General features: G+C 42.7%; 1 protein-coding gene across 1 annotated transcript; it reads left to right on the forward strand.

The window, feature by feature from the left end:
- Positions 1-6,479: 6,479 nt before the first annotated feature.
- LOC311020337 (carotenoid-cleaving dioxygenase, mitochondrial-like) lies at positions 6,480-11,041 on the forward strand. Its single transcript, XM_084020323.1, has 12 exons — positions 6,480-6,524; positions 6,614-6,812; positions 6,902-7,113; positions 7,284-7,399; positions 7,529-7,631; positions 7,708-7,836; positions 8,416-8,576; positions 8,655-8,822; positions 8,901-9,035; positions 9,225-9,407; positions 10,238-10,348; positions 10,658-11,041. Exons 1-12 carry the CDS (start codon positions 6,491-6,493, stop codon positions 10,772-10,774), a joined length of 1,668 nt encoding a protein of 555 aa, XP_083876449.1. The 5' UTR covers positions 6,480-6,490; the 3' UTR covers positions 10,775-11,041.
- The last annotated feature ends 680 nt before the right edge of the window (positions 11,042-11,721 follow it).

Here is an 11,721-nt window from a genome sequence, read left to right on the forward strand (position 1 = left end):
GCAGGCATCGGACGGTCCCCCGTCTGAACAGGAATGGGTGACAAGCGAACTGCCGAAAGGCTGCTTGGTGCAGGCGTTGGACGGTCCCCCGTCTGAACGGGAATGGGTGACGAGCGAACCGCCGAAAGGCTGCTTGGTTCAGGCATTGGACTGCCCCCCATCTGGACTGGTGACGGACGATCCCCTGCCTGTAGTTGTAGTAGTATTAACAGTAGTAATAATATTAACAGTTGTGGTCATAGTATTAACAGTTGCAATAATATTAACAGTTGTAGTAGTAGTATTATAATAGTAGTACAAAAAGCTTGAAGAGCTCTAATTGAGCTATAAAAGAGAATATTTTATAATTTCCAAATTCCAATTAAAATCTGGCTTAACATATTTGATAGTGTCATCGAGCCCATTGTTCTGTACGGTAGTCAAGTATGGGGTCCACTCAGTCCTCGGAGCTGGACCCGCTGGGACCATCCTACACACACACACACACACACACACACACAGAAACACACCAACAAATGCATGCAGAGCAGAATTAGGCAGATACCCACTGATAATTAAAATTCAAAAGAGAACGCTCAACATTTTTAACCACCTGAATACCAGGTACTGAGGCTAACTGCCCTCTCAGACGCAGTCTGACCAGCCTCATAACCACACTGCTCTCCAAACACCAATCAGAGTCAAGCTAATTATTACACGATGTAAAGAACATTGGAAAGAAGAAATTAAAAGCCAACGTAGATTAGGGTGGGATCCAACCCTAAATAGGGATTATGAATGAGCAGAATGTGCTGCTAGAGATAGAAAGCTGAGACAGATCTGAAACTGGTCCAGGCTCAGTGACCACGAAACAAGACGACACAAAAAAAACATGGAAACCAAAAGAAAGCAGAACATGTTCGACAGGTGATGTTGAGATGGAGATGCACTTTAAAACATTCAATGAACAAGGAACATTTATTTAAACAAGTTCAAGTCTGTATCTCAGAATTCAATGAACTGAATGTCATGTCAAAATTAAAAATACTACTAGGAGAAGGAGACGAAATATGTTGCTGCCGAATATACAGTATATCGACATGACACAACCCGAGGGACAGTGAATACACACACACACACGCTACTGTAAAAAAAAAACTGCTTTTTGACTGCTAAATATGTCGAATGTAGAATATACTTGTACAATGTACATATTCTGTTGTTCACCACCACATCTTCTCTTCTTATGTTATTTGTATATTTGTATTTAATTGTCTATATTATTCAGTTATCTATTATTATTATGATTATTATTTTTTGTGTAAGTTGAATTTATTGTATGTAATTGTGCTTTGGCAACACATTTCAAATGTCATGCCAATAAAGCCTTGTGAATTCAACCTGTTTTTATCTTTGTTTTTTCTTTGAATTACCAGATTACAAATACTTTTATTTCTTCTATTTTATTTTTCTTCTTGCCAACTGTGATTTTCCTTTTGGTTTACTGTGAAGCAGAATGAGTGGCTGATATCTGCTCACCAAATTCATATCGCTCATACAGAGGTGTAATCAACATTTTATGGTTCCCGGGGGGGCACTGGAAGGTGAATCAGTTAAGCAACAGCCCCTGTTCTTTATGTTGCTTCTCAAAGGTTGTAGACATGTCAGGTCGATATAGCACAATCTAAATTGCCAATATAAATGTTGATAATGTAGAATATTTTCCTAAATTCTTATTGCACCAACACACTCACAAGACAAAATTGGCAAAACAGTTAATTTAATGCTCAAAATCTCACGTTGTCAACTAAACTCCAACATTCATAACAAGACACACGAACACACACACACACACACACACACTTATTTGTACAGCTTACACACATATGTTGAGAGTTAAGGAAATGTGTTCAAAGTATTGAAAAAACGCCACAGCACTCGTAAAAAACAATTAATACATTACATAATGAACAAGCTTTATCAGCTCTCACTTCGGGTTATCTATATCAACAGGGAAGAACGTTAAGTGGGATGAGGTGAAAAAAAGGGCAGGTTTCTGGAGCAGCCTGTCCTCTGCAGGTCAGGAAGCAGCCACATAAAGATGTTCTCTTGTACTTCTACATCTTTCCACATCGACAGCTCAGGATCAGAATCAGAATCAGAATCAGAATTCCTTTATTGTCCCTCAATGGGGAAATTTGTTTGCCACAGCAGCCAAAGGACAGTATGTTACAAAGAACACATTAGTAATAATAACAATAGCAAAAATTAACGATATAAATGATAAAAAAATGTAAAAAATAGAATAGAAATAGAGTAGACTTGTTATATACATATAAACATGATATTGAACATTTTTTTATTTTTTTTATTTACAATTTACAATAAAGTATAGAGTGCAGAATGAGGTCTATTGGGAGCATAAACATGATATTGTACAAAAATTACCAGCAGTGAATTTTGTTTTTATATACAATTCACAATAAAGTATAGAGTGCAGAATGAGGTCTATTGGGAGCAGTGCTTATTGTAGAGTCTGACAGCAGCAGGAAGGAAGGACCTGCGATACCTCTCCTTCACACACTTGGGGTGTATCAGTCTATCACTGAAGGAGCCGACTAGTGCGGTGATAGTGACCTGCAGGGGGTGGGACTCCTTCACCAGCAGCGATGACAGCTTGTCCATCATCCTGCTCTCTCCCAGCACCTGCACTGTGTCAAGAGGGCATCCCTTGCTGGCCTTCTTGATAACTTTGTCAAGTCTCTCCCTGTCTGCTGCCGAGATGCTGCTGCTCCAGCAGACTACACCATAGAAAAATGTCTGATGCCACCACAGAGTCATAGAAAGTTGTCAGGAGTGCCCCCTGCACCCCAAAGGACCCGAGTTTCCTCAGCAGATGGAGTCTGCTCTGACCTTTCTTGTATGTTGCTGCAGTGTGGTGAGACCTGTCCAGTTTATTGTTCAGGTGAACTCCCAGGTACTTGTAAGATGTCACCATCTCAATGTCCGTTCCTAGGATGTTCACCTGTGTGCAGGGTTGTTTGCGCCTGTGGAAATCCACCACCAGCTCTTTGGTCTTCCCGGCGTTGAGCTGGAGATGGTTCCGCTGACACCAGTCCACAAAGTCTTTAATAAGTTCTCTGTAGGCTCTGTCGTCCCGTCCCTGATGAGGCCGACGATAGCAGAGTCGTCAGAGAACTTTTGTAGATGGATGTGAGGTGTTTGGTGCGAGAAGTCTGCAGTGTACAGGGTGAACAGAAAAGGGGCCAGGACTGTTCCCTGTGGGGCCCCCGTACTGCAGATGACTGTGTCCGACACACAGTCCCGAGTCCTCACATACTGTGGCCGGTTGGTGAGGTAATCCAGGATCCAGGTCGTGAGGTGTTGATCCACCCCCGCGAGCTCCAACTTGTCCACCAGAAGTACAGGCTGTATGGCGTTGAAAGCACTGGAGAAATCAAAGAACGTGATCCTCACAGTGCTTCCAGGCTTCTCCAGGTGGGACAGTGATCTGTCCAGGAGGAAGATGATGGTGTCGTCCACTCCGATGCCAGGCTGGTAGGCAAACTGGAGTGGGTCCATAAAAGGACCCACCAGAGGGTGGGTCCTACAACCTCTTCAGTGTCAATGAATTTCAGAGTCCCAACGTCACCTGGAGCAAGAGTTACAGAGTAACAAACAGTTGAGCTACTAATTCAATTGACCAGAAGATGTGTCAGGATGTGGAAGGCTAAACAACATTCTTGTCAGGACTGGGCTAGAAGGAGGACTCAGGCGCAGAGTGAGGACAGTAGATCCAAGCTTTATTTACAGGTTCACACGAATTCCAATAAACGAGTGACAACACAATAGCTATGAAAATTCACTTGATTCCTATCTTTAGGAAAAGGGGAGAGAGAGGGAAGGGAAAAGGGAAAGGGGAGCGGGAAGGTGGCGGACGTACAAACACGACAAAGGAAAACGCTCCGCAGGGGAGGATACAAAACAAAAGGCTAAAACTAAACTAAATGTCTACTCTAACAGAGACTAAATTATAAACTTTAACAAACGAAAAACGCTCCAAAAGGGAGGATACGGGACTACAAAAGATGAACTACTCTGGCTCTGAGGCTAACGCAAGAACGGAAACTCTCCAAAAGGGAGGACACGAGACTACTACAGGAATATCAAATATCGAAAATAGGAAAAACACGAGAACACAAAACGCTCCAACAAGGGAGGAAAATAACAAAGCACTTTAAGGCTGAAAACCGAAAACGCTCCCAAAAGAGGAGGACAAAACTACTACGAGAATCTATCTATGAACTAGGAACTGAAAACTTCAACAAACACAAAATCACTCGTCTAGAGGAATACCTGAAACACTGAAACAACGAAGACTTGGACGTGATCAAGAGCTGTGGTCATGGGCTAGAATCAGACGTGGGACGAAATACTCTGGCAACGAGACAGGGGAAGACACAGACTATATAGACATCAGGGAGGGGAGCACAGGTGACAACAATCAGGGATTAGGGATGACGTCAGACTGGAGACACATGAGGAAGGGCAAGTGACCTGAAACGACAGGAGAGTTACTTTTCAAAATAAAACATAAAATTCACAAGACAGAAAACCCAAGACAGGACACCCATCACCGCTGTGTGACAATTCTTTGGGCAATCCTGCAAAGTCAAACAACCACTATAAATAATTCTTAATGAGCTAACATTTCAACACTACTACACTACTTTTTTCACTACAATTTACTAGAAATATGTGCAGATGCGACTTGTCAGTAAAGTTTCAGTCATGTTCTCTGTGTTGTTCTCTATTGTGATGTGTTTGAGATGGTGCTTCTTGGAAACTACTAAAAACCATGCCTGTGTCGTATTATGACGTGATGACGTATGCACAAGAGGTAACCGAGCTGAGGCCTGTTTGGGCTTGAACCTGTGTGATTGCAAACCGGCGGGGGACTGGGGAGGGGGGACAATCATGCCGATTGGATGAGGTCACTTATATGCAGTTTGGAATGCAGCCATGGTTTGGCTCACAACCCTCTATAAAATGCTCAGTTATTTTCCCAAGGAATAAGGGTTAGAGGGGCTGATGACCAGATGTGGCTACTGTTGGACAGACCTGGCTACTGTTGGACAGACCTGGCTTCTGATGGACAGACTTGGCTACTGTTAGACAGATGTGGCTACCGTGGACAGACTTGGCTGCTGTTGGACAGATCTGGCAACTGTTGTACGAACCTGGCTACTGTTGGAGAGACCTGGCTACTGTTGGACATACATGGCTACTGTTGGACAGATTTGGCTACTGTTGGACAGATGTGGCTACAGTTGGATAGACATGGCTATTGCTGGATAGATGTGGCTACTGTTGGACAGAACTGGCTACTGTTTGAATGACTCGGCTACTGTTGGACAGACTTGGCTACCGTTGGACGATTTGATTTTTCATCCATTTTACAAGTATTTTCAATCACTTTTTAAATGCTTTTTGGATTTGGAGAAACATTCCTTACACTAGTGGTACAATTAAAAAATCGTGCTTATTTAAAAGGATTTCTCGAATTGGGTTAACGTTAGCTTAGCTCGGTGTTGTTGTAGTTGGGAGAGTCATTCAGCTTCTGTCAACCTTTATGGACTGTTGATGCTATAGAAATGCCGGGGAATTTAACAGACTCATTAATTTAATTCCTTACTTTTACTTCACACCAGAATCCAGATGGATCCAGATCCAGTAAGGTTGTTGCTCGGGGCGCCGCTCTGCTGCTTGTGTTCATCACATCCACTGGTCACTCCTCCACAGGCCAAATATGGTCACTTCCTTCGCTGGTTGCAAAAAATCCAAGATGGCAACGGCCAAAATGTTGAACTCGAGGCTTCTAAACCGTAGTTCACAAACCAACGAGTGATGTCACCATGACAACATTCATTACTTGTTATATACAGTCTGTGGCCATTTACTGTAAATCTACACTAGTTCCCTTGTTTGCTCACCTTTTAAGCTAGGCCATGTTTTCTTCCACTGAAGGATGGATTCAGTGAATGAAGTCACAGATCCCTTCGAGTAGGATTGTGTATCTGCTGAGATGACTCATCCATTCATGGACATTCAGTGATCTGCTATCTGCAGGGAAGGTGGCTCCCTGCACACAGACATGCACACAGACATGCACACAGACAGGCACACAGAACATAACAAACTGGGTTAAATCAAAGTAAAAATGATCATGTGTTATAATGCACTACCTGCTATGAATGATGAATGCTGCAACAGTGATTTTGCCACTTGTCAGTAAGATCAGGTGATTATCTCTGTGAATAAGTTACTACTTGTGTCATCTTGTGATCACAAAGTAGGCTACTTTTGTTGTGTAAACTCTTATGCAAGCATGAAATCGTGGTCGTGGCTACTTACTGAAGCGTTTCGAGGGGGCGTCGCAGGCAGGACGACAGTATAAAGGCGAGTGTTGCAGCTGTAGGAGAGCACAAATCCAAGACCAGGAGCTGCAACCATGGACACCAGCACACGGCAACAGAACAGAACAGGTACATTTGACTCTACCAGCTAATGGTGGGATTGTTTTACACATAGAAAATATGACTATAGTTTACACTTTTTTTGCTAACCTCCATAGGTTTAAAAAAATTTAAACCTAGCAAGAACATCAGCCACTTCACAAACGTGCAGGGTCTGCCTTGCATTGAGAAGATTGTGAGGTCAGTGGAGGACACCCCTGAGCCCATCAGCACCAGAATCACCGGCTACATCCCAGAATGGATCAAAGGAAACTTCCTGAGAAACGGGCCTGGAAAGTTCGAGATCGGAAACCATAAGTGAGCATAAGATATGAAAGCGTTGATGTTGATGCAGCGACTCCATCACAAAGCTGACTCCTTTCTGATGCTGCCTCCAACACCACCAGGTTCAACCACTGGTTTGATGGTATGGCTCTGCTGCACCAGTTCAAGATCTCTCAGGGACAGGTGACATACAAAAGCCGCTTCCTGTCCAGCGACAGCTACAAAGCCAACAAGGAGAACAACCGCATCGCCGTGTCAGAGTTTGGCACCGTCACCATGCCGGACCCCTGTAAAAACTTCTTCCAACGCTTCCTGTCAAGGTTTGAATTGCCAAGTGAGTATTGTGATCAAACTGCATGAAAAGGAACTCTTTGAATAAAGCCAATAAGATTTGTCTTTGATTCTCTCCCATGTACATGGAGGTTTGATGAAATACACAATATATGAACAGTGAGTTGTGGTTGTCCTGTACTGTAAATCTGCCATCTTCCTTTTCCCCTCTAGAGCCCACTGACAATGCCAACGTGAGCTTTGTGACCTACAAAGGTGACTACTACGTCAGCACCGAAACCAATGTCATGCACAAGGTGGACCCCGAGACTCTGGAGACCACTAAAAAGGTACCATGGTGTTGAATACAGGCACTTCGTTTTATTGACGTGCCACTTTACTCCTGATAACTGAGGTTATAAACGAGCACAAGCTCATAAATCAGAAATGAAGACTTAACAAAGTGTTTGCACCATCAGGTGGACTGGAGCAAATTCATCGCTGTGAACGGAGCGACAGCTCACCCTCACACCGAGCCGGATGGAACCACTTACAACATGGGGAACTCCTACTCCCCCACAGGTAGGAAACAGACTGCCTCATGGGTGGGTCACTGAATGTCCATGAATGGATGAGTCATCTTCACGTGTGCCGACAGGATCAAACTACAACATCATCAGAGTGCCAGCGACAAAGAAAAGCTCCGGGGAAACACTGGAGGGTGCCACGGTGCTGTGTTCGATTCCCTCGCTGGACAAAAGCAAACCGTCGTACTACCACAGCTTTGGTGAGCAATGCTCGGCATGCCAGAGTCTTGGTATTTCACTCAGTCCATCTTCTCCAACTGAAGTAGAAATGATGAGCCAGGTGCCTGTAGTGATGACACGGGACCATATGAAAATGTCATGTGTGGAAGAAAAACTCTTCAGGTCCAATTCTGTGGCTGGTTCAGATGAGGTTTAATCACTGTCAGTGGAAAAAGGAGTTCACAGCGTTGCCATAAAATCAAATAAGGTCATAAGGTTTCCCTGCATAAATAAATGATAAGTACATTCATTCATTCAATGGATTCAACATTTGAACTATGAAATGTTGTTACTTGTAAAAGTATTGCTCCCTTGAATCCCAGGTAACATACTTGTCTTGTTTTGTCCAAAGTCCAAGTTCTCAATTCACAACCAAATGTTTGTACTATGGATCAAATCAGAGCTTTACAGATTTGGATTTGGGGCCTAAGAGAGCACTGCTGTGTGATCAGGACTAGGTACTGGTCCCAATCTAAGAAGGTCGGACCACAACGCCAACTACAACTGGATAATTTCAGACTTTTGAGCAGAGACTAACAGAACTTCTCCCTCCTTCATAGCCATGTCTGAGAACTACGTGGTGTTCATTGAGCAGCCCATCAAGATGGACTTGTTGAAGATCGTGACAGGCAAGCTGCGAGGGAAAAGCATCAGTGACGCCCTTCTGTGGGACCCGGAGCTCAACACAATCTTCCACCTGATCCACAAGCAGACAGGGAAGGTAAGGCTCCATCACAGACTTGACTCCTCTGAAACGCAGTGCATTCTCTATGAAACTAAGAATTACATTGTGTTTCAGGTGAGCGCCGTCAAGTATCTTGCCAAGCCGCTGTCGACTTTCCACCAGATCAACGCGTACGAGGAGGACGGCTTCCTGGTCCTAGATATGTGTGCTTCAGATGACGGCCAGGCCATCACTAACTACAACGTCCAGAACCTGCGAAAGTCTGGAGAAGACCTTGACGAGGTGAGCAGGTTTTTGGTTTTAATGGTACATTCCATGCTGCCAGAGGTGTGGATTTATGTGGTTCCCATCCCCCATCAGGTGTACAACACTTTGTGTCGAGTCTTCCCCCGCCGTTTCGTTCTGCCTCTCAACGTGGACCATGACACGCCCTTCGGCCGGAACCTGAACCCAGCCAGCAGCACAGCCACCTCCATAAGGATCGCCAAGAACAAGGTGGACTTCCAGCCTCATTTCTCTTGTCTTTGTGTGAAGACTGTTACATTCATTGAATTATCTGTAAAACAAACCAATAATAAGAATGATGTTTCCACGTAGAGGGAATCGTCTGATCTGATTTCATGAATGGCTGAGACCTTTCATCCTCCCACAGTTCATCCTGTAACCACAATGCTGTCTCTGCAGGTCGTGTGTACCCACGAGGACCTCCACGGAGAGGATCTGAATCAATACGGGGGTCTGGAGTTCCCTCAGATCAACTACGGCAAGTACAACATGCGACCCTACCGCTTCTTCTACGGCTGTGGCTTCAGACATCTCGTGGGAGACACGCTGATCAAGATGGACCTCCATGGGAAACGCATGACGGTCAGTTCCCTCTCCGTCGCTGTGTGTCTGGCTGTTACAGCGCGGCAGCACCGGCTGATCACAGTGTTCATATACTAATTCCACACTTGAATGTACTTGCAGACACACTTATCATTAGAATACTTCAAGTGTGTTTTAATAGTTTAGTTAGAAAAGTATTGCTGAAGTGTATTTAGTGAACTTTTACGTATACTTAGTACATATAAGTATGGCGTGTACAAATATACATGCTGATTCATGAAGTTAAAGTTTGCTTTGTTTGCGTTGTATACAAATATATTACATTAGATGATTAAGTGAATACCCTATTAATATATAAGCAATATAACATAAATTCTTATCGTTCTAGTTAAGTATGGCTCATTCCAATGAATTCATTCATTTTTAAAATATGCTTCCAGTGGATTGTTACGAATATCATTTTGAGCATATATTTTTAAAATATACAAAAAATATATTCAACAAGTTGACAGAAGTACACTTTAGTAAGTACACGTAACTTTCACTTAAAATGTATTTTCCTATATTTATAGAACGTTTTTTCAGTAAAGTGTGTTAAATGTGTTATTATGAAAAAATACTTGTTAAGTATGCTGTTATATAAATATAAAGGATATTAATTTTTTAGCTGAGTAGCCTCACAAGGAGTTTAGAAGAGCGTTATCATGGATAAAGTGGAGATACGTTCTAGTCTATGATCATTACATGCAGAACAAGAAACACTTACAGAAGTAACTTTGCACAGGATTTGTACTCTCATTTAATCAATCAGATTTGAATGTAAAAGAAAAGTAAGATATCATAACGGAAACTTGAACTGGACCTCGTAGGTGTGGGAAGAACCTGGTCTTTATCCGTCCGAACCCATCTTCGTCCCCTCGCCTAACGCCACCGAGGAGGATGATGGCGTTGTCATGTCTGTGGTCATCACGCCCAATAAGGTGAGTCAGGCTTAGTCAGCGACTCTGGAGAAAGACGATTATACCTCAACTTCTCTTTGTAATGGAAATTACACTTTGAGACACTTTCATGTCAACAAACCCTGCGGGATACACTTAAAGATTGGGTTAAACAAATTGGTGGATTCAGCCAAAAATCATGGCGTGTAGCTTTATCTTTCCCAAAGCACATGTTGGTGCTTAAATATATCTCCTTTTTTTACGTAAAATGTTTATTCAAATGCACATGCTCAGTAAACATACCTGGACAGCTTTGGAGATGACTTCCCCCCGTGTCTTTGTTCCTTACAGGATAAGAGTACATTCCTCCTGGTTTTAGATGCCAAAACGTTTGAGGAGCTGGGCAGGGCAGTGGTGCCCGTCAACATCCCCTACGGCTTCCATGGGACATTCAACGCCACGACATAGACGCCAGGAACCAATCATGTCCCTCTGAGCTCACAGGCATGGCTCAAAGTCATGGCAGGTGTTATGGACAATGTAAATACTGGTCTCAAAGCTGTTATTATCTCATTCATCATCAATGTGAATGTGAGAGGTTTCCACACGGATATGAATGTTTTTATTTGCTTGTTAGCAACAATGAAAGTCATGTTTATTCATATTTTAATGGTATTATTGAGGCTGTGTTACAAACCTTTGGTTCTAAGTATGTTGCTTTTTCTATACTTTAGACCAGAGGTTCCCAAAGTGGAGGTCAGGAATCCCCGGGGGTATTCTGCTTTTATCTAATAATAAATTATTAATGTGAAATGATATAATGGTTGTCGTTTTGTTCTTTTGCGTTGTCGCTTTAGACTGTTGAATATTTCAATTAAAATTCAGATTGGGATAAGAGAAAAATGAAGAACATTGCATGACTGCAATCAACCACTTCAAACAACAGAAAAGGTTTAGGTTCAGCTCAAGTTCAGTGACGTTTTATGGCTTTATATTTTACATAAGCGACTGTAAATTTTGGCAGAGTGCCACATTTAATGAATGACTAGTGTATGGCCTGATACATATGTACATTTTAAGTACATGCATGCAACACTATGAATAAAGAACAGTGTACTTAAACATCCAGCTTCTGTGTTTCATTCATTCATTCCCTTCTTTGAGAAAAAAATCTGCTTCCTGTAGGAAGACATTTAAAAAAAAAAAAACACGGATAAACAATGAATATGGAAACTGTTGCAGTCACCGATGTGTCAATATATTGTATTTAGAAACGCAGTATTACAACTTCTAGCAATGGAGAGTGAATGTGACACACTGGCGCTCTCTGCTGGCCGGCCATTTAGCTTACTGCTTCTTGGGTGTCTGAAGAAAGATCCGAAGGCAACCAAGATTTCTCTAAATCGTATGTATTC

The sequence above is a fragment of the Eutrigla gurnardus genome, assembly GCF_963514095.1.
Source record: "Eutrigla gurnardus genome assembly, chromosome: 10".
NCBI classification, from domain to species: domain Eukaryota; kingdom Metazoa; phylum Chordata; class Actinopteri; order Perciformes; family Triglidae; genus Eutrigla; species Eutrigla gurnardus.